At 39.8% G+C, this 23,443-nt stretch overlaps 1 protein-coding gene across 1 annotated transcript; it reads right to left on the bottom strand.

Moving 5' to 3' along the window:
* Positions 1-577: 577 nt before the first annotated feature.
* Positions 578-21,862, bottom strand: FUCA2 (alpha-L-fucosidase 2). The gene is given in 8 exon segments (XM_082405490.1): positions 578-1,278; positions 2,519-2,627; positions 10,877-11,067; positions 11,312-11,522; positions 12,859-13,198; positions 16,207-16,394; positions 21,445-21,815; positions 21,818-21,862. Coding segments are annotated over 8 exon segments (1,581 nt in total). The 5' UTR covers positions 21,848-21,862; the 3' UTR covers positions 578-1,137.
* Between the last annotated feature and the right edge of the window lie 1,581 nt (positions 21,863-23,443).

Below are 23,443 nucleotides of genomic sequence, written 5' to 3'. Positions count from 1 at the left end.
GCATTTGATTGATATGACAAAATGAAGCCTGTAGCACTTCAAATAAAGATCTAGCCATGTGGAACATCTTTTGTTAAGGGGAGTGAGTTCTTTAATCAGTGTTTCTTTACATTTACATCAATATCAGTATTATTTTTGCTTCATTCTTAGGGAAGATCTGAATAGACTTCTTAATTTTCAGCTAGGTGTTCAACTTCAATTTGCTTAAAGGCATATACAGGAAGTAAATTAATTTAAATTGGACCTCAAATTAGCCCACCTACAAAAATAGGCCCATACCTCCAATCCCACACACTCACCTCCCCCTGCCAAAAAAAAACCTGGAAGAATATATATGAAAATATTAGTAGTGGTGATCTTAACAGTGGTTTTGCCTTTAAGCATTTCTGTATAATTTTAACTATCTATAGTGAACATATCAGTTTTATTACCAAGAGGGAAAAAAAGACAAATTTTTTTTATAAAAAGAAAATTACTGTAAGCATCGGAAATAAATATTAAGCCAAATTTATTATATACCTATGTACCTGTATTAGTCGGCTAGGGTTGCCATAATAAATAAATACCACATATAGGATGGCTTAAACAACAGTAATTTATTTTCTCACAGTTCTGAAGGCTGAAAGCCCAAGGCGTCAGCAGGTTTGGCTTCTCTTGAGGCCTCTGTCCTTGGCTTGCAGATGGCCACCTTCTCACTGCATCCTTACATGGTCTTTCCTCCATATGCTTGCATCCGTGCTCTTCCTCTTCTTATAAGGACTCCAGTCATATTGGATTAAGGTCCCACTCTTATGACTTCATTTAACCTTAGTTACTTCTTTAAAATCTCCAAATACAATCACATTGGGGCTTAGGGCTTCAACATGTGAATTTGGCAGAAGACACGACTCAGCCCTTAACACCACCAATTCCTCAGTATTCTGAAACAAAATCCCCACCTCTGAATCACACGTGGAAATAAATTCAGTGTGAAGGGACGTCAATAGCAAAGTGCACTGGAGAGTTAAACCAGTTATGTGAGTAATTTAGGAAATTCTGGGCCAATTTTACATTTGCTTTCTCTGTGTGCTACAATTATAGAAACCTGATACATTCTAGTCTTAGATATAACTGCATCAGGAAGCACTCTACTGCAAATCAGGTCACATTAGTTAGTGCTAGAGCCCAGCCCCATTTACAGGGCATCTGATGAACAGTTAGCTGAGGCAGTTCTACCATGATGCCATTTTGCTCCAAAGGAGTCCATTGAAGTGGCTGTCCATGTCCCAGTAGTTCAACCTGAAATTAAAAACATACACACAAATGTCTCCAAGTGTATCTCTGACTCCCTCACTTTATTGGGAAGGAGTGGTTTATATCTCTTAAAAACCATTGTGGACAGGAGATTCAGTTTTTACTTTTATTTAGTGGATCACAAGCTGTTTTAAAACGAGTGTATTCATCTGTCTTGCTCCCATATTACTCTCAAAAGTGTGCAGGATTTGGGGAAGAATTGTAAAGATTGAATAGTGTCAGAGTAGAGAAAATTATTCTCAAACCAATCTGCATGACTAAGGCCTGCCCAGTTCTCACACAGAATGTTTGAAGAAAGGCTCAGCTTCCTTATCCAGCCCCCATTCCTCCCCAGATATTCCAATAACCTCCACTAATCAACAATACCTAAGTGTGATCAATTATTACTGTAACTGTTCTATATTCTTAGTCTTATATAAGGTGAATTTAAATAAGTAGTTTTCTATATATCTATGGTTATTTTGAACCAGAAAACTTTGCTTATCATGTAGAGTAATACAAAAACAAAACCCATGAACTTTCAAATAACAGTATTAATGGCAGCCAAAGAGAACATAAATAAAGTAAAAAGATAATGTCATGCCCAGGACACGAAGCTGTAATTAAACATCAGATCTGAACTCTTATCTCCTTTTCTGCCTGATTGGCCACAAGTGTTAGAAATGAAATATGGAAAAATGATGCAAGGAAAAGCATTTGGACAATTCATATCCCAGAAAATTTTCAGTTTCTTAAAAATAATCTATAAAATATATCAAAGTGAACTCAGTGCCAGAGCTGATGGTTACAACTGTGAGATTAACCTTTAATTTTCCCCCAGTTTTTTGTGAACTTGAGATGGTAGGGCCATGACATCTCATAGTTATTCAGATGTGTTCTGGGGTGGGATGTCAGGGGAAGAATCTGGACTCCAGTTTTACGAAAAGAGTCATTTTGGATGCATGCAGTGAGCCTGAACAACATAGAATGACTGTGAAGAAGATATTTTAATTGATATGCATGGAGATAATGTAGCCATTTTATAGGTTTGGTTTTCTGGGAAATGAAAGAAAATTTTCAAAGGTTTTTGCCAAACATTGCCATTGATGAAGTCCATTTTTAAATTACTCTTACGAGGTATAAGAGGAACACATATAAGGCTCACCCTGAAGTTAAAAGTCATGTCTTCATCAGGTTATTCTAGTCAGCAAGTTAAAGGAACAATAAAAACAAAATTCCCTCTTACCTCTGTTGCCCCCAGAGTAGCTTTGGGCTGACCAAGAAACAGCTGTCCTGATGTGGGCCATTTGAGAAACATGGCATAGACCAATTTGTTTTTAGGTTTGGATGTGTACCTGGTTAAATGGGAAAAAAAGCATAGTAATATTTCTCGTTATTTATGGGTCAGCTCTAGAATTATTTTAGAGAGATACTTCCATTCAGTAAATATTTACCAATGTTTTTATTAATAGAGTGAAGGAAAACTAGCCCGATGGTAGCATAAAAAGCACCCAGAAGGGTTCTGATCCCAATTCCCGTGTATGTGTGTGGAGTGGGGGAGAAGTTCACCACACCACCAAGCAATTCTCGGACACTAACTGGGTGTCCTACAATTCAACTCAATTCTGACACCATCTACCCAGAGATAGTGTCAGATTCCACAGGTTAAGGGTTTAGTCCTACAAGACTGCCCCCCCCCCCCCAAATTCGGACACCAGTCACAAGTCCAGATTGTCACCTGGGCTTCTGACCCACAGGCTATAGATTGGAGCTTCCTACGACCCCCTCCTTGAGTTCAATTAATTTTCTAGAGCAGCTCACAGAATTCACAGAAACATTTTACTTCCTGGATTACAGGTCTATTATAAAAGGATATATCTCAGGAACAGCCAGATGGAAGAGATGCACGAGGCAAGGTATGTGGGAAGGGGCAGGGAGCTTCCATGCCCTCTCCAGGTGCCCCACTCTCCCTGTACCTCCACCAATCCAGAAGTTCTCTAAACCTCATCCTTGGGGTTTTTATGGAGGCTTCATTAGTCATTATTGATTAAATCAATGACCACTGATGATTGGTTCAAGCTCCACCCTCTCACCCCTCCCTGGAGGCCATGGGTGGGACTGAAAGTTCCAACCCTCTAATAATATGGTCGGGTCTCCTGGCAACCAGCCCTCATCCTTTGGTAGTGTCCAAAATTACCTCACTGACATAACAAAAGACACCTTTATGGCTCTCATCGCTTAGGAAATTCGAAGAGTTTTAGGAGCGCTGTCCCAGAAACGGAAAAAGACCAAATATATATTTCTTATTATAAATCACAATTATCACAGCACCTCTCTTCCCCACTTCCCCAGTGCTAAAAGGAAGTTCTTGGAACAGAGATTTTTCTAGTACTGCGCTTCTTCATCAGACTTTTCTCATGGAGCTGGAAACAGGTGGGGGAACGTGAGCAAAGAGCGTAAGATGCAAGAATAGATGGCTTTCCACCTGATGATCAAATCTTCATATTCCTTCATTTAACAGGTATGTACCTGTCAATGCTGGGCCCAGTACTGTGCTTGGTGTTAGGGATACAATAGAAAACAAAACACACTTAGTTCTTGTTCTTGTAAAGTTTAGACTAGAGTGAGGAAGAGAGACATCAAATAATCACACAAATAATATAGAAGTGTGAATTTTGTATGAAAAGTATGAAAGAAGAGGAAATTGAAAGATTATAATAAAGGCATCTTTTTAGGTTATACCATTAGCAAGAAAATGACATTTAATCTGAGACTTAAAGGACGAATGTGAGCAAAAGGGAAAAGGTAAGAAGAGTAAGGTCTAGACAAAGAAAACAGAATCCATTCATTTTTTCACTCAATTATTTGACAAATATTTATTGACATCTTAAAATGCTCATCACTGTTTCAGAGCTGGAGACGTAGCATTGAACACAGTCCCTGTCCTCATGGAGCTTACATGTAGTGGAGAAAATTAGAATGAGCAAAAAAATATATGTCAGATGATGATTAAATGTTATGGAGAAAACTGAAGCCCAGTAAGAAGAATAGAGCATGCCAGTGTAAAAATTAATAAACAGGAAGCTCAATTAAAATAGAGTCAGGAGACCAGAGAGGGGAGCTCCCATGCCCTGCAACAATAGCAGAGCCCACAGAAAGTAGGAAGGCTCCTCTTATTTCCTGACTACAACTCAGCCAATGAAAAGCCATGGACTCTTCGTTTACTATAGCTTTCCCAACTTCCTTTTCCCCGCAGTAAGAGTTCTCCTTCCCTTGCTGTGCAGGGACTTGCATGTGGCTTGCCATGTTTGCAGACCCCAAATTACAATTCTTGCTGATCCCAAATAAACCCAGTTTTGCTGAAGAAATAACTGGCAGTCTATTTTAGGTCAACACTAGGTTGGCAAAAAGGGATCTAGGTGTTCTTTTAAATAAAATAGTCAAAAAAGAAAACTACCGACCGATATCACTGATGAACACAGATGCAAAAATCCTCAACAAAATACTAGCAAACAGAATACAACAGCACATTAAAAGGATCATACACCATGATCAAGTGGGGTTTATCCCAGGAATGCAAGGATTCTTCAATATACGCAAATCAATCAATGTGATACACCATATTAACAAACTGAAGAATAAAAACCATATGATCATCTGAATAGATGCAGAGAAAGCTTTTGACAAAATTCAACACCCATTTATGATAAAAACCCTCCAGAAAGTAGACATAGAAGGAACTTACCTCAACATAATAAAGAGCATATATGACAAACCCACAGCCAACATCATCCTCAATGGTGAAAAACTGAAACCATTTCCACTAAGATCAGAAACAAGACAAGGTTGCCCACTCTCACCACTATTATTCAACATAGTTTTGGAACTTTTAGCCACAGCAATCAGAGAAAAAAAACAAATAAAAGGAGTCCAAATTGGAAAAGAAGAAGTAAAGCGGTTACTGTTTGCAGCTGACATGATACTGTACATAGAGAATCCTAAAGATGCTACTAGAAAACTACTAGAGCTAATCAATGAATTTGGTAAAGTAGCAGGATACAAAATTAATACACAGAAATCTCTTGCATTCCTATACACTAATGATGAAAAATCTGAAAGTGAAATTAAGAAAACACTCCCATTTACCATTGCAACAAAGAGAATAAAACACCTAGGAATAAACCTACCTAAGGAGACAAAAGACCTGTATGCAGAAAATTATAAGACACTGATGAAAGAAATTAAAGATGATACAAATAGATGGAGAGATATACCATGTTCTTGGATTGGAAGAATCAACATTGTGAAAATGACTATACTACCCAAAGCAATCTACAGATTCAGTGCAATCCCTATCAAACTACCACTGGCATTTTTCACAGAACTAGAATGAAAAATTTCACAATCTTTATGGAAACACAAAAAACCCCGAATAGCCAAAGCAATCTTAAGAAAAATGGAGCTGGAGGAATCAGGCTCCCAGACTTCAGACTATACTACAAAGCTACAGTAATCAAGACAGTATGGTACTGGCACAAAAACAGAAATATAGATCAATGGAACAGGATAGAAAGCCCAGAGGTAAACCCACGCACATATGGTCACCTTATCTTTTATAAAGGAGGCAAGAATATACAATGGAGAAAAGACAGCCTCTTCAATAAGTGGTGCTGGGAAAACTGGACAGCTACATGTAAAAGAATGAAATTAGAACAACATACACAATAATAAACTCAAAATGGAATAAAGACCTAAATGTAAGGCCAGACACTATCAAACTCTTAGAGGAAAACATAGGCAGAACACTCTATGACATAAATCACAGCAAGATCCTTTTTGACCCACCTCCTAGAGAAATGGAAATAAAAACAAAAATAAACAAATGGGACCTAATGAAACTTCAAAGCTTTTGCACAGCAAACGAAACCATAAACAAGATGAAAAGACAACCCTCAGAATGGAAGAAAATATTTGCAAATGAAGCAACTGACAAAGGATTAATCTCCAAAATTTACAAGCAGCTCATGCAGCTCAATATCAAAAAAACAAACAACCCAATCCAAAGATGGGCAGAAGACCTAAATAGACATTTCTCCAAAGAAGATATACAGATTGCCAGCAAACACATGAAAGAATGCTCAACATCATTAATCATTAGAGAAATGCAAATCAAAACTACAATGCAATATCATCTCACACTGGTCAGAATGGCCATCATCAAAAAATCTACAAACAATAAATGCTGGAGAGGGTGTGGAGAAAAGGGAACCCTCATACCCTGTTGGTGGGGATGTAAATTGATACAGCCACTATGGAGAACAGTGTGGAGGTTCCTTAAAAAACTAAAAATAGGACTACCATACTACCAAGCAATCCGACTACTGGGCATATACCCTGAGAAAACCATAATTCAAAAAGAGTCATGTACCACAATGTTCATTGCAGCTCTATTTACAATAGCCAGGACATGGAAGCAACGTAAGTGTCCATCAACAGATGAATGGATAAAGAAGATGTGGCACATATATACAATGGAATATTACTCAGCCATAAGAAGAAACAAAATTGAGTTATTTGTAGTGAGGTGGATGGACCTAGAGTCTGTCATACAGAGTGAAGTAAGTCAGAAAGAGAAAAACAAATACCGTATGCTAACACATATATATGGAATCTAAAAAAAAAAAAAGGTCATGAAGAACCTAGGGGCAAGACGGGAATAAAGACGCAGACCTACTAGAGAATGGACTTGAGGACACGGGGAGGGGGAAGGGTAAGCTGGGACAAAGTGAGAGAGTGGTAGTGTATATATGGACATATATACACTACCAAATGTAAAATAGATAGCTAGTGGGAAGCAGTCGCATAGCACAAGGAGCTCAGCTCGGTGCTTTGTGACCAGCTAGAAGGGTGGGAGGGAGACGCAAGAGGGAATAGATATGGGGATATATGTATATGTATAATTGATTCACTTTGTTATAAAGCAGAAACTAACACACCATTGTAAAGCAATTATACTCCAATAAAAATGTTAAAAAAAAATGATCAGAGGATTGTTAGCGGATTCTTTGGCTCCTCTGTGTTTATACTAACCTCAAATTAAATATCTGTACATTCTGTCACATTAATTTAAATCTTCACTAAACTTACTTTGTTAAAAGGAATAGACAATTTGTTCTCAAGGTAAATAAGTGATGAAGAAAACAGAAAAAATCATAGACCTTCTGATTCTCTAGACTGATTCCTTACTGATTTGGAGACAAACTTCAAATTATAAAAAATTATTTTGAGCCATGTTAGAAATCATAATCACTCTCACATTTGGTAATCTGAAGCAGTTTTAATTTCTTAAACCAATGGCATTGCTGGAAATTACCTGACCCCTAAATTTTAAAATGTGTTCATTTATTCAAAAATTATCTATTTGTGACTACAACGTGCCTGGAACTCTTTTAAGTTCTGGGTGTACAGCAATAAAGAAGAAAGTCTACATGCAAAACAATAAAAAAATAAAAATAAATAGAATAGTCAAGGAAGACCTCTTTGAGGAGGTGGCATTGAGGAGACCTGAAGGATGTGAGGGAGAACCACGTGACTAGAGGAAGAGAACAGCAAGCACAGATGTCCCAATGCAGCAGTATGCTTGGCCTGTTGATAGAACAGCAAGGAGGGCAGAGTGGCTGAAGGAGAGGAAGTGAGGGATAGCATGATAGCCAGTGAGATCACAGAGACAACAAGGTGCTCGTTTTTATAGGACCTTATAAGCCTTTGTAAGTCCTGGATTTTTCTCTAAGACTGGAAGCCGCTGGGAGTGTCGTAACCTGACTTATTATTTAAAAGGTTTTGTAGCAGATAGATTAAAGGAGCACGGATGGAAATAGATCAGACAAGAAGCTACAGAAATAATCCAGGGGGGAAACAATGGAGACTAACAGGAAGAGGGTTGCCACAGAGAGGATAAGAAGTGGTCAGATTCCAGATATATTTCAAAGATATGACGAATTTACTGATGGACTGGCTGTGGGATGTAAAGGAAAGGGAAGTTAAGAATTCCAAGGTTTTTGGGCCTGACAGTCACCTAAAAGGATGAAGCTGCCATTGACTGAGATGGGGGAGACTGTGGTGGAGCTAATTTAGAGCAAAATTTTAAGGACCTAAGTTTTGGACACAACAGGTTTAAGATGCTTATTTATATTTTTAAGTGGAGACGCTGACTAGGAAGTTGAACATATGAGTCTCGAGTTTAAGAAAGATGTTTGCACTGTAGAGGGTCATCAGTATGGCATTTAAAGCCCTGAAAATAGATGAGATCACCTGGGGAATTAAGATAAAGTATAGAAGTCCAAGGGCTGAGCCTCAGGGCACTTCAAGGTTTAGTGGTTGGGGACTTGAGGTGGAACCAGCAAAGGAGACTAAGAAGGAATGGCCAACAGGCACAGTGAAGACAGAGACAGCCATCACCTGGGGCAAATGCTGACAGTAAGCTCAGATGATAGGGACCGGGACTGACCCAGTGAGGGAGAGGTTCCTGTGGACCTGGATAACAGTGATTTTATAGAGTGTGGGGTGGAAGTCTGACCAGAGTGAGTTTAAGAGGAAAACTGGAGCAAGAAACTGGAGATAGCAAGTAAAAACCATTCTTTCAAGATGTTCTACTATAAAGGAAAGTAGAGAAATGGGAAAGTAGCTGGAGATCTAAGTAGGATGGAAAGAGTTCAAGATTAAAAAAAACAAAACAGATTTTTATGCTGATAGGAAAGGATCTAACAAAGAGGGGAAATTGAAGATGAGGAGCAAACGGGGAGAATTGCTAGAACAATATCCTTGAGTGGATAATCTGGGATGGGATCCAGGATACAGGGGTTGGCTTTAAAGTCAAAAGTGAGAGCATTTGACATTGTGTGTGTGTGTGTGTGTGTATTCCTAGTCACATTTAGCTGCACAGGGGAAGACATGGAATAAGTAGAGCTGAGTTTAATCAAAGCTGAGTTTTAATGAGTACGACAGAGGGAGAGAGAGTTAAGGAGTTGAGGGTGGATGCACTGGAGTGATGCATAGAATCTGACCTGGATAAGGAAAAAGAGAAGACACGAGAGGGCTGAGGCAGGAGGAAGAGAAAAAGTGACAGAATCAAAGACGGCAGATGCCTTTGGAAGCCGAAGTGAGCTGAAATATAAGAGGTGGGAGTTAGACAATGGAATGCTTCAGACTGAGAGCATAGAAGGGGTACAGTTATTGGAAATGCAAGGTCTAAGGTACGACCAACAGAAGGGGAAAGGAGCCCTAGAAGGGAGGAGGTACAGGAACTGAGGGGCCAGCAAATTAGAAGAGCTGTGAATATAGACATTAAAATCACTACGAATTATGTGAAGAGTAGTTCTGGGGACAGTGACAGTGAGCCAGGGCTAAAATGTCAAAGGATTTCAAGGGTAGCCCTGGGAGTCTAGATAGTTATCTAAAGATGCAGCAAGGAGAGGAAGCACAGGCGATGAACCTGCGGGGAGAGAGCTCCTCTGGTGAGGCAGGGAGAGCAGGCCACTGGGCTCGGTGCAGTGGGGCCAGGCTATGGCTTTATAGGTCTTGCTAATAAGTAATTTGGCTTTTATCTTTACTTATTGAAAGAAAATGTAACGGAATAATGGTTAACCATTGTCAAATCCCAGATCAGACGCCCTCATAGTCAAATATAAACACAGAAGCAAATTCTAAAACCCAAGTTAAACTAGCCTCTGTAAAATGAAAGATTGGTTCTGAGTTCTTACTGTGGCTTCTCCCAGACCCAGCATTCTAAAATTCTATAGTCAGTTGCTTCTGTGTAGACTGCCTTACTTTATTTTCTTCAATGAACTGACAATTTGTTTTAAGTCGTAAGTTCAAGGAAGATTATTTAGTCTAATCTTTTGATATATACTTGATCAGGCTGTACTCGCTTTGGTGGCAACACAAGGTGAATTTTTAGAGCTTCACTAATACTACTCTTATTTATATATGTTAAGACCCCACATCAGTAACCACCATATTTGCAGAGTCTGACTCATTGGCCCATAGAACTTTCCAAAGCTCAGACAGAACCTGAGGCAAGGCTTTTAAAGGAGATACTAGTTAAAAGAAAAGTTAGCCAGTTAAGATAATTTTAAAGAAACTTCAGGTTTAGATTTATTAGAATAATAGGAACAAGGTACAAGATTTTTAATCAATTTAAATAATGCTGTTATTTTTGCAGATTTTTAATATTTTTTCTGCCCTTCCGCACCTCCTGCTAATTTGATGCGATGTAACACCTGCAAGAGTTAGAATTTACCTGACTAAACCAGAAGTCTCTTTTGGATTAACCACTCAGCATTTTTTTTTCATTTTACTGAATGGCCTACAATTTTTGTAAGAGCTGAATATTTTTCCCTGAAATCTGTCCACTGTTTGGAGGAATCTAGAGATGATTTCAGCTCAATTTGATAAATAATGTGTTTTAAAATATGCTAATTTCTTCTAGAGTAAGTAAAGAAAGTGTTTTGTGTAGGTGGGCATTCATCCCATTTCCTTTTTTATTTTACTTTTCTCTTTACCTCTGAGAAATGTTAAATGCCTTCCTCTATCTAATAGTACTTACCATACATCTGGGGTGACAGTGTCATTCTGCGATCTCCAAGCATGGGTGTCATAGATGGCTTCTCCATTGACTTTTAGCCAGGTCCCCATTTGCCTTAATCTCTCCTCAAAAATTGCAGAAATGATGCCATCTTTTGTGGGCCCAATATTCATCAAAAGATTTCCTCCACATGAAACTGTTTCTACAAGTTGCTAAAAAATTAAGAATAAATATGGTTCTTAGAGAAAGAAAACAATTCCATCCTGAATGTGTTAACATGTGGTATTTATGGACTTCGACATATATATATAGTCACTATCTAGGAGAACACACATAGAAAAAAGAGTAATGTCCTGTGTTATAGGCCACTGAGCTATACAATTTAGAAAAAATAATTCTCATACACCTACACTATTACAAGTGTTACCATAATGGTCACCAGACATTTTACTGTACCTTCACCAATTCTTCAATTGTAAGATAGTCAGAGATTCCAGCATTCCTCCTATAGCCCCAGGAAAACTGGTCTATTGTCATGCAGTTTTCCCATTTATGTGGCAAAAGATGTCCTGGGTTATAACGATCACTGCAGGTATAGTAGCCACCGTGCTTACAGATGCTACCAGCTCCCCAACGGTCATTGGTGACCACTGTGTCCCGAACTGGGCTGAAATGAAAAGGATGATTTTTTTTTTTTTAAACAAAAAGTAAAAAATGTTTACATAAAAGCAGTGTCACTGAAAAGAGGTCTGACTGAAATCCATTCCTGGAAAATAACCCTAGTGGAATATAATACAAAGCCCACGGTTTTGAAGTCAAATAGACCTGGGGAGATTGTAGTCCTGGCCTGTCACTTTCTAAGTTCCCTGTCCTACAGCAAGTTACCTAACTCTTCTGAATAATCAATTTCCTCATCTATTATTAGAACAGCACTAATTTATGTAAAACACCCAGCCCAGTGCCCAGCACACATAACACTTATAAGCGTATTATACTATTATTTGAAGGTTCTCCTCCCTGCCCCATATTGTGAATGATAGCTAAAATTGAATTTACAGTCAAGATATTCTTCACCTATGACTGAATAATCTCCTACATATATTCTAGCCTTTCTTTCTCTTACAATTGTGCCTAATATTGAAAAATCTCAGGAAAGTTGACTGTTATCATGGAATTCACTGTGGCATGAAATATCCCCACTACATTATTCATCGTAGCAGTTGGTACCTCCTGCACTTCTCCACTTAGAGGGGATCGTTTGGTTCACAAATTGAAGTGGAGGGCTCCCCATATTTCCTTTTGGAAGGAGTACCTAGAGAAACTTCAGTTACATATCAAGAGCTCTCCAGAGTATTTGTATGTGCGCCCTTTGTGGGCCCAGAGAACACAAGCAGGACACTCCCTGACTTCTTAGCGTGATACCAAGTACTTTCTAGTTACAAATATAAATTTGGTCCATATGGTGTAAGCCTTATAAAGGAGCTCAGTCAGAACTTCCTGTTCTAATGGGGTAGCTTGGAACATGCTAGAAAGCAAGAGGAGAGAACAGGGAGAGGTGAAATGCTGACGATGAGGGAAAAGAGGAGACAGACAAGGGTGACATTGTCTGAGCAGCAAAGATTATCAAATGTATGAGGATGAAAAGAAGCAATTAGAGGAATTGAAAAGCACATCATCAGAAACAGTGATGAATAAATAGAGTTGTCCCAGAATAGGAGATGAAAATGAGGACCCACAAAATTAATGTCTTCAAAGTTCTTGATCCTGTGATGTTTAGTCTGATTTCAAAATCAGACTATTGAGTTGTATTTGACTCCTGATTTGTAACTCTTGATTATTCTGAGTAAATATTGATATATCTAATGAGCATTATTTACAATGATTTCCTCCCCCATGCCACAAATGAGCCTGAAAGGACATATTTCAAGAAGCAAGGGAATTAAAATGTTATACATGTATTAGGAATGTTTAAGGTCACGACAGCAATCTAATAACATACACACCTCTCATTGTACAACCATGCTAGGAAGCCTGTGCTGTTCCAGTAGGTATCTGGGGCCCCTCCATCGCCATCTGACCACAGGACCTCGGGCTGATACTGGTTCACTAACTCGTAGAGCTCGGGCAGCATCTTAGACAGTGGATATTGTTGTTTCTGGAATGAGCTGGATTCATCCTCAAGGAAGAGCGGATGAAACCATTCAAAAAGGGAATAGTACAGTCCAAAGCGCAGGTCAGTCCTGGTCCTAATGGCTGCTGCAAGTTCCTTGACAATGTCCCTCTTTGGCCCCTCATCTACAGCATTCCAGTTCCACGAATGCTCTGAGCCCCACAAAGTGAAACCTGAAACATTATATTAAAAAGCTTGTAAGCATATCAATTCTGTTTTAGTAAATTTCCACATATACAAACACCAAAACAAATTACATAGGGGGAATTCCCTGGTGGTCCAATGGTTAGGACTCTGCGCTTTCACTGCCAAGGGCATGGGTTCGATCCCTGGTTGGGGAACTAAGATACCACAAGCTGCACAGTGCAGCCAAAAAAAAAACAAAAAGAAAGCTTTCAAATTACATAGGCAGTACACGTAATATATAAATCACTGTTTCTACAAACAACTGCTTTATGGCAATTTTTTTCCATAGTATACATTTTGCTTTCATACAAGAAACAAATGAGAATTTAAACAAAGTAGAACAAAGATTTTTAAAAGCAACTCTCAGAGTTCCCCATAAAGTCCGTATAGTCTGATCTATCTCCTGTATTCTCCCCCTTAGACTATAAGCTCCTTGAGGGACAGCATCAAGTCTGCAGTGTTCCCCACTATATCCTCAGCCAACGGCTAGCACAGGGTCTAGCACAAAATCAGCAATCAACATTAGCGACCACAGCTAAGACAGGAACATCTTCCACATCTACCATGCTAAACAATGACTATTATTACTTACAGTGAAGATCCTGAGATGCACTCCTGCAAGATTCTTATTTGTCTTCTAAACCAAAAATTAAAGTATATTCCCTGGTTTTAGGATTATTTGTTTTATTATAGTATGATTCTTAGAACACTGGTGTCCATGTGTAGTAGTAAGTCTCCTTTACCCTCATTATTCATTTTACCAAGGTGGGGGTGGGGTACTAGTCCCCAGTAGTTCTGTACTTTGCAATGTACCCACCATTTGTAATCTCATCCTACTCTAAAATCATAAGCTTGGATGTCGTGCTTTAAATTACCTAAAAGTGAATTATCTACCAACTGAATAGGTAAGAAGAATGTCTGCCTTTACATAAGCACTTTGAAATAATTCATATTTTAAAAGGAATTTGCATTTAGATTGCTGGTTGTTCTATATAAAAACCATAGAAGCCCTATATAAACTGAAATACTTAAGAAATAATTAAAAAGCCTCAAAATGTTTAGTTGGCACCTAGGAACATAAATACATTGTTGCTGTCCCACTAAAATCTAAAAGAATCTTTGAGAACAGACATAAGTAAGGTGCTTTGGTGCAACACTTTACTCTTGTAAATTAGGACAAGACTAAGACGGACACACTCTGGATTCATTTTGAAGAAGCTTTTAAAAGAGCTCACACTGGTTCTAAAGATGTTTGTGGTAAGCTTCAAAGCATTGCTGATGATATTTAAAGTCTTATTCAAAATGTTTCAACTTGACAGACCCTAATGTCTGGCGGTGCTAAAACCACATGGGTTTTCGGTTCAGTAGCACCACCAGAAGCTCACACAGTGGTCTTCCCACCTAGCCAGGCTCAGCAGGGTCTCTCCCATAAGCATGAAAACTTCCAACAATATGAGTCTTAGAGAGTTGATAAATGTGGGCTACATCATCTGTCCTCACAATGTGATTAAGAATTGTTTTGTTTTGTTTTTAAATAAGCCCACTATGTAATACTTTGTGCCATACAGCTTGGAGAAGTTCCTAGGCATCAGGAAATCAACATGTTCACAAGCAAATATGCTTTATAAATATCCATCTCAGCCTGAGAAACATCTATAGAAGAAAATCATTAAGCCACTAGAATGTGGCCAAAGGGAAAAATATTCTAAGATAATTCCTTATTTTGGGTTTTGGTTCTTCACTTCTAATCCCCTACCCACCCCTGGAGAAAATAATGAGGCAAAATTTTTTATTCCAAGGCAAAGATGGTTATGCAAACAAATTGTCTAATTATTAACATGCTGTTGGAACAATAATAATTTGCTGATGCTTCCTTGATCTTATGGATACTGGAATGGTAATGGGTGGAATCTATCCTATTAGTGGAAGATCACTATGATGGTAACTTTATGTGTCAACTTGATTGGGCCACTCGGTGCCCAGATATTTGGTTAAACATCATTCGGGATATGTTCCTGAAGGTGTTTCTAGATGAAATTAACATTTGAATAGGTAGACTGAGTAAAGCAGATTGCCCTCCCCAAGTGGGTGGGCCTCATCTAATCCACTGAAGGCCTAAGCAGAATAAAAGGCTGATTAAGAAAGAATTCTTTTCTCTGCATGTCTTTGAGCTGAGACATCGGTCTTCTCCTGCCTTTGCACTCATACTTGGACAGGAACCTAAATCATCCACTCTCCTGGTTCTAAGGCCTTTGGACTCAGACTGGAACAATACAACTGGCTCTCTTGGGTCTAGACTTCTCAGCCTCCATAGTTGCATGAGTCAATTTCTTATGATAAGCCTCTTTCTATATATTATACTGCCTATTCGTTCTGTTTCTCTGAAGAACCCTAATACAACCACTGTGTTTCCTTTACATATTCTTCCACCATCTCTGATATTTCTGGGCACCATTACAGCTCCATAATCCTGTTCCTTCCAGGTGACCTGTGTCATTTTCATCACTAGCAAACTGTCCTCAATTGGGCCATATAAGAGTTGGCCAAAAGCACAACCTTGTGTGTCAGTCATGATGCAAAACTACAGCAAAATAATCCCCTGGGTGCCTTCCCAGAATGCATTACAGAGGTAGAAAGAAAGGAAGAATGCAATTCCAAGTGTAAACTTTGACCTGCAACCCACTTCCCACTTCAAATAGCTTCAAATCAAATCTTGGATTACTTGGAAATTGTTAAATATGCATATAACATAATGTGATCAGTTTCCATTTTTTCTCTGTTATGTGGAGGGTATGATCTTTCTGCATACATAGTGCTTCTTAACTGGGTGGAACACATGGTCTCTGAAGTTGCAAGCAAATGTCAATAGCCACTTACGATAGCTCCTAAGAGAAAACTCTGATTTCGTGTGGATGACCTTGCTTCAGTTTCTTGTTCCAAAAGAACTACTTTACATTTCATAACCACTGTGAGTTTTTGCAAATGTTGTACTTACCTTCATGATGTTTGGAAGTTAAGACAACATATTTGGCACCAGAAGCCTGTAAAATATCTGCCCACCGGTTTGCATCAAAAAATTTTGCTGTAAATAGTGGTCCAAAATCTGCATATGTGAAATCAGGAGGGTAATTATTTTTCATAAAGTCCACATAACTTGGTAACTTTTCCTTTTGCCAATACCACCTAAGGGGATGAAGGAAACAGCATATAAGCAGCATTCACATAAACATCTGAAATATAGTTATCCCTCAGTATCCATGCGCAATTAGTCCCAGGAGCCTCAGCAGATACCAAAATCTGTGGGTGCTCAAGTCCGTTATATAAAATGGCATAGTATTGGGTTGGCCAAAAGTTCGTTCGTTTTTTTCTGTAAGATGGCTATAATATCACTTGTCTTTAACTTCATTCAAAACAATTTTGTTAGGTTGTATTGTGACAGCTGTCATATCAGCGTGCATTTAAAAAAAAAACTTATCAAAATTGGTGAATTTTTGTGTAGACATTTTAATATTGAAGATGGAAGAAAAAAGTAACATTTTTGGTATATTATGCTTTATTATTTCAAGAAAGGTAAAAACATGACTGAAACACAAAAAAAGATTTGTGCAGTGTATGGAGAAGGTGCTGTGACTGATTGAACGTATCAAAAGTGGTTTTCGAAGTTTCATGCTGGAGATTTTTCGCTGGACGATGATCCACTCTCAGGTAGACCAGTTGAAGTTGATAGTGATCAAATCGAGACATTAGTTGAGAACAATCAACATTATACCACGCGGGAGATAGCCGACATGCTCAAAATATCCACATCAAGCGTTGAAAATCATTTGCCCTTGGTTATGTTCATCGCTTTGATGTTTGGGTACCACATAAGTTAAGCGAAAAAAACCTTCTTGACCATATTTCCGCATGCAATTCTCTACTTAAACATAAAGAAAATGTTCCATTTTTAAAACAAATTGTGACGGGCGATGAAAAGTGGATACTGTACAATAATGTGGAATGGAAGAGATCGTGGGGCAAGTGAAATAAACCACCACCAACCACACCAAAGGCCAGTCTTCATTCAAAGAAGGTGATGTTGTGTATATGGTGGGATTGGAAGGGAGTCCTCTACTATGAGCTCCTTCCAGAACACCAAACGATTAATTCTAACAAGTACTGCTCCCAATTAGACCAACTGAAAGCAGCACTCGACTAAAAGCGTCTGGAATTAGTCAACAGAAAACTCGTAATCTTCCATCAGGATAACGCAAGACTACACGTTTCTTTAATGACCAGGCAAAAACTGTTACGGTTTGGCTGGGAAGTTCTGATTCATCTGCCATATTCACCAGACATTGCACCTCCAGATTTCCATTTATTTCAGTCTTTACAAAATTCTCTTAATGGGAAAAATTTTGATTCCCTGGAAGACTGTAAAAGGCACCTGGAACAGTTCTTTGCTCAAAAAGATGAAAAGTTTTGGGAAGATGGAATTATGAAGTTGCCTGAAAAATGGCAGAAGGTAGTGGAACAAAACAGTGAATATGTTGTTCAATAAAGTTCTTGGTAAAAATGAAAAATGTCTTTTATTTTTACTTAAAAACTGAAGGAACTTTTTGGCCAATACAGTCAGCCCTCCATATCCACAGTTTTGGCATCTGTGGATTCAAGCAACCGTGGATGAAAATTTCCATCTGAGGTTGGTTGAATCCAGAGACGTGAAATCCTCAAAAACAGAGGGCCAAGTGTATATTTATTGAAAAAAATCCACATAAAAGTGGACCAAACCTGTGTCGTTCAAGGGTCAACTGTAACTGCCCCAGCTCCCTTTACTAAATCCCCCTTACTCACATATTACCAAGATTCTCTTCCTCACTTCCCCATTTAGTTTGACTTCACCTTAAAGAAAGCTTATGTAAACTTCCATAGTTTTCCATCTAGCCCTCCGTGAACTCCACTCAGCTCATCAACCTGAACATTCTAGACAACACAGCCACCCATTTGCTCTTAATTCTTCACTTTTAAATTGCAACATGTAGTATCTTTACATAGTTAGTCCTTTGTAACATAAGTGATGCAGGCTTCAAAAGAAGACAGAGCACATAAAGCATAACACAAATGTATTATATTCACTAGCAGAGAACAAGTGGGGGAGGAGATGACAGTAAAATTAAGAAGATGCTGTTATTTTAATATATTGACTCAGCCTTCAAGGATTACTGGTTATATGCATGTTTTCTGAGCAATGGGGCCTAAACTGCCTAAGCAAAGCTTCAGGAGGAAAACAACATCGAAAACATAATTTTTAGATAAACATGGCAGTAATCTTATGCTCATGAAATAGATGCAAGCCCCATCTCTGACCCATCTTCTACTCTTCCTTCCACCACTCCTTTCATAAGAGTGTTTCTAAAGGATGAGTAAATTCATAATCAGCATTACATCCCCAAAGATGATCAGGAGGTTCATCCCACTGAGAAGCCTTCACTGAAGGACATAAGATGTCACAGGCACTATTCTTTACCTGCCCAAGAGTCAGATACATACTTTCCCAGTTTCCATCACACCTACCACATGGACAACTGACCCATGCTGGCCAATGGAACTTGAGGGGAAGCCAACTTGGGAGATTCTGGGAATGGTTTCCTCTCTAATAGAAAGAGATACAACTTGCCTTTGGACAAGGTTGTATAAAGTGATGCCTGTCCACCATCATGTGACCATGACAGGACAAGTCAACAGGCTGAGGATGACAGAAAGAGCTTAGGTCTTTGATTTCATCAATGAGCCAACTACCTCTAAATTTCTCATTATGTAGAGTAACAAACCCCTATTGTTAAACCTTTTATTTGGGTTTTCTGTACCTTGAAGTGAAAGTATCCTAATTGATCCATGATGCATTTTTACCTTTTAAATCGAACTACAAAAGAGAAACTGGGACAGTCAGAAAGTTAAAAGATAAGAGATTTCTATTTTTTCCTAGCACATCTGATTTGAACCTGCATTCTCTATTATAGTCTAGAGTCACTTCTCAAATTTCATACTAATAGAGATGAGAAGAGGCACTTACAGTAAACAGCCCATAATTTATATTTGGCTTCGAACTGCCATTAAGGACAGTGAGATATAGTCATCTCTACTGTTGATGGCTCCAGGTCAAATTGGGGTGGGGAGCAGAGATTTAGAGGGGACATAAAGGGAAACTATAGATAATTAAAGAATCTTCCACAGGGTTATTGCACTTCCAGACCATAAAAAATATACTCTGTTTTGTATGAGAATTATCTTTATTGTTCTAGGTCAAAACAAACAACTTTGTGTTCATTTGTAGAAAGTAAAAAGTTAACAATTACAAAGAATAAGATGACTCAAAACTAGCTGTTTTGCACAGAGCACTAGTTTCAATTAACAAACATCAAATCCTCTCCCAGCACCAAATGTATATTTACCGAATCTTCCCAGTTGAACAAAATGGCAAATTCAAGTATAATTTATTATATCTTAAGAGGAAAAAATCTGTTAATTGATGTACCTTGCTAATCTGAAACATTTCAAAAATAAACTCAAAATGCCTCACAGCACAAAACTTGCAAAGAAAGATTTATAACATCCTGAAGCAAATATATTTGGTAATACAAGTTATGGGAAGAAAGAGTCCCTTGGTTTTTAAGTTGATTTCCAAAGAGTATATGAATAGTACTCCATAGTTTATACAGTTCTTTTACATCAACTGGCTTAAGTGAATAAGAAAAGTTACTGGTTGCAGAAAGTCAGTCTCTTTATACAAAATGGTACAATGTTTATAGCGTAACGTTAATACAATATATAGTTTATACTCTGTATTGTATCTGCCAACTAAAAATTGTCACTTGCCATCTGGTTCTATAAGAATGAAGTCGCTAACCACTGAAGTCACTGACCTTCATCACACCCTGGAAGGAGTTCAGGGTGGAGATCAGGAATGAGGCGCTCTGTGCTCAGGGAAAAACTGGCAGAACAGGCCTTCAGGTAGTTAGATATTTTCAGGAGAAGATTTTATGAGCCCAAATTCTTGCATCTTCTCATATCTAGAAAAGCACTAAAATCACAAGGGAGACATCTGCTCCTGGTGACTAGCAGCACCCTTCTCGTGACCAGCAGTAACCTTCTGCCAGAATGCGTGCTTGATTGCACGTATCCCCCTTTGCCAGAATCACATATGTACTGATCTCTCCCCACCACCTCTTCAGAGCAGTTCCTCAGAGCTCTCTGAGAGGCTGTCTCCCAAGCTTCAGTCCTCATTTTGCCCCAAATAAAACTTAATTCACAACTCTCACATAGGGCATTTTTTTTCAGTTGACATATCTAACATATATTGTATATATTAAATATGTTGTACACTATGTATATAGTATAAAGCAGGTTTAAATACTCATTGTTTATTTTCTTATTTCACTAGGAATATATTATATATGTATACTATATATATATATATATATATAACATTTCTATCTTGAAGAACTTAAAATACCTGAGGTATTTAATCAGGAAAGTATGTGAGACACTTCAAAGTTGTAAGGGATTACATGCACATTTTTACATAGATCTCAAGGTAAAATCTAAAGAGCAATTTTTTGTGCAGCACTTTCCACATAGTGGTCTATTAATAATTGGGGTTTTTTAGGGTAAACATTCTAGAACTTTTTGTTTGTTTCTTGAGCCACACGTGGTAACATTTTAACATTAAAGAGCCAGTGAACGCCCAAAGGAACAGAAGTCTCACATACCCATGAATTTATGTTTAAACCATACTTCATGGCAGAACAACTAAAAATTGACAGGTAGCAGCAGAACTGCGATGGGACAAGGTGTCTGATTCTCTAAGGACAAGGACGGCAGTTTAGGCCCAAGCTTCACAATATGACCCCACACAGTCGATTACTTTTCTGCTGTTTTAGTCATCCGGTGGCTACAGAGTGATAACTACAACTTGATAAGTGCAGCTATCAAGAAGCTGAGAAGCCAGAGTCACATCAGTTGTCTGACAACTCTTGCAGTCACACGGAAGAAAAATTCATTGTTCACCCAGCGCGAACCACTTACACAGTAAATTATTCGTTTAACACCCGGAAATGCTAAACACCGCTAAAACAGCGGGAGGTGAAACTGACTAGGGGGCAAAACAAACTAGCATAGGCTGCGATCTGGGTCGTGGCTGGAGGCCAGTGGGGTGCAAAGCGGGGTCAGAGGAGACGGAGGGAGGTGCGCTCACCAGAACCATTCGCTCCCGAAACTGGGCACGGAGAACACGCCCCAGTGGATGAAGATGCCGAACTTGGCCTGGTCGAACCAGGCGGGCAGCTGGCGGGCATCCAGGGACTCCCAGGTGGGGTCGAAGCGCGCGGCGCCGCCAACTGGACCCGGCGGCGGCAGCAGCAGCAGCAGCGGGAGTACGAGCCCAGGCAGCTTCGGGGACCTCATGGCCCCGCGCCCGCCGTCCTGCCCGCACGCCCGCGGCCTCCTGATCCCTCGTCCTTCCGGGTCCCCGGCTAAGTACGAGCCGCCAAGGTCACCTGACCAAGCTGTCCTAAGAGAAAGGCACCCTCCTCGCTGGGATGGGAGTGGCCGCGGTCCCGGCGCCCGCGCGGAGCAGAACGACCCCAGGAGGCCTGCATCGCTCACTTGCAAAACTAAGGACGCCAGTATTACCCCAAAGCCAGCCCTGAGGCTGCTCAGCTAAGCCTCCTAGTCAAACCGCTTGGGGGAGAAAAAAAGAGTTTGGTCCAGGGACCTGTGGGAGCACCTCTCCCCTCAACCGGCAGGACCCTTCTAGAAACCGCCGGAGAAGACGCGAGAGACCAGCCTGGGTGGAACCGTGGACCTGGATCCCAAGGCGGGAACCTCAGCCGCGTCATCCAGTCGCTCCCTGGCCGGTGGCACCGAAAAATCCAGATCCTTCTCAGCCTCTGCATTTTACACCCCGCTCCCACTCCCCAAGGTCCTGGGTGTGTTTAAAACTGTGGCTGTCAACCTTGAGTCTGTATCAGGTGAAATTCCAGGAGTTTCCAATGCAGGTTGGAGCCCCAGAATTTGCGTGTCTAACCAAGTTCAAGGTAATGCTGATTTTGCTGGTCTGAACATTAAACTTTGAGAACCACTGGAGTAGAAAACAAAGTGATCTAAGACAGGTGAAACCAGTGAAATGAATGTTTAAGAAATCTGCTGATGGCGCAGCGGTTAAGAATCTGCCTGCCAACAAGCCCTAGTCTGGGAAGATCCCACATGCTGGGGAGCAACTAAGCCTGTGCGCCACAACCACTGAGCCCACATGCCACAACTACTGAGCCCACGCACCTAGAGCCCATGCTCCGCAACGAGAAGCCACCGCAATGAAAAGCCCGCACACCACAACGAAGAGTAGCCCCTGCTCGCTGCAACTAGACAAAGCCCGAGCGCAGCAACAAAGACCCAACGCAGCCAAAAATAAATAAATAAATAAATAAATAAATGTTCCTTTAAAAAAAAATCTGCTGGCTTGGGAAAGAAGGCAGAAACTTGGAATGATTAATCAAGGTGAAACTGCACAGCTCAGATGGGCTTCAAACCCAGCCAAAGCTCAGATCGGGACGTGAACCCACTGTCTTTTAATTGAAATCACACAGTAGGTTTCAGGACTTTCTGAAGCTCAGATTCTTTATGTCTCTGCGCAGAAGGAATTCAGCGAGAGGCAAAGTGATAGGTAAGAAGTTGATTTATTTAGAGAGAAACACATGCCATAGACAGAGTGCGGCCCATTTTAAAAGGCGAGAGTGGCCCTGGGAGGAACACACTTCACAGGCAGAGTGTGGGCCATCTCAGAAGGTGAGAGACCCTGGAATATGGGGTGGTTAGTTTTTATTGGCTGGGTAATTTCATAGGCTAATGAGTGGGAGGATTATTCCAAGTATTTTGGGGGAGGGGCAGGGATTTCCAGGAATTTGGCCACCATCCACTTTTTGGCCTTTTATGGTCAGCCTCGGAACTGTCATGGTGCCTGTGGGTGTGTCATTTAGTATATGATAATGTATTACAATGAGTGTATAATGAGGTTCAAGGTCCACTGGAAGTCGAATCTTCCGCCATCTTGGGCCCAACTGGGTCTAACCAGTTTTTGTCATATCCTCAAGGGCTATGTCATTTCTTTTAAAGGTTGTGCCCTGCTGCCTTCCCTCCTGTTTCAAAGGGAGGTCATCAGAAGCTCATTGTCTTCTCCTCTTAAATGCTTTCAGAGT

The sequence above is a fragment of the Balaenoptera borealis genome (genome assembly GCF_965194805.1).
Source record: "Balaenoptera borealis genome assembly, chromosome: 9".
NCBI classification, from domain to species: domain Eukaryota; kingdom Metazoa; phylum Chordata; class Mammalia; order Artiodactyla; family Balaenopteridae; genus Balaenoptera; species Balaenoptera borealis.
Note: the sequence above shows the minus strand (reverse complement) of the source record. Positions and strands in the feature narration are given on the sequence as shown.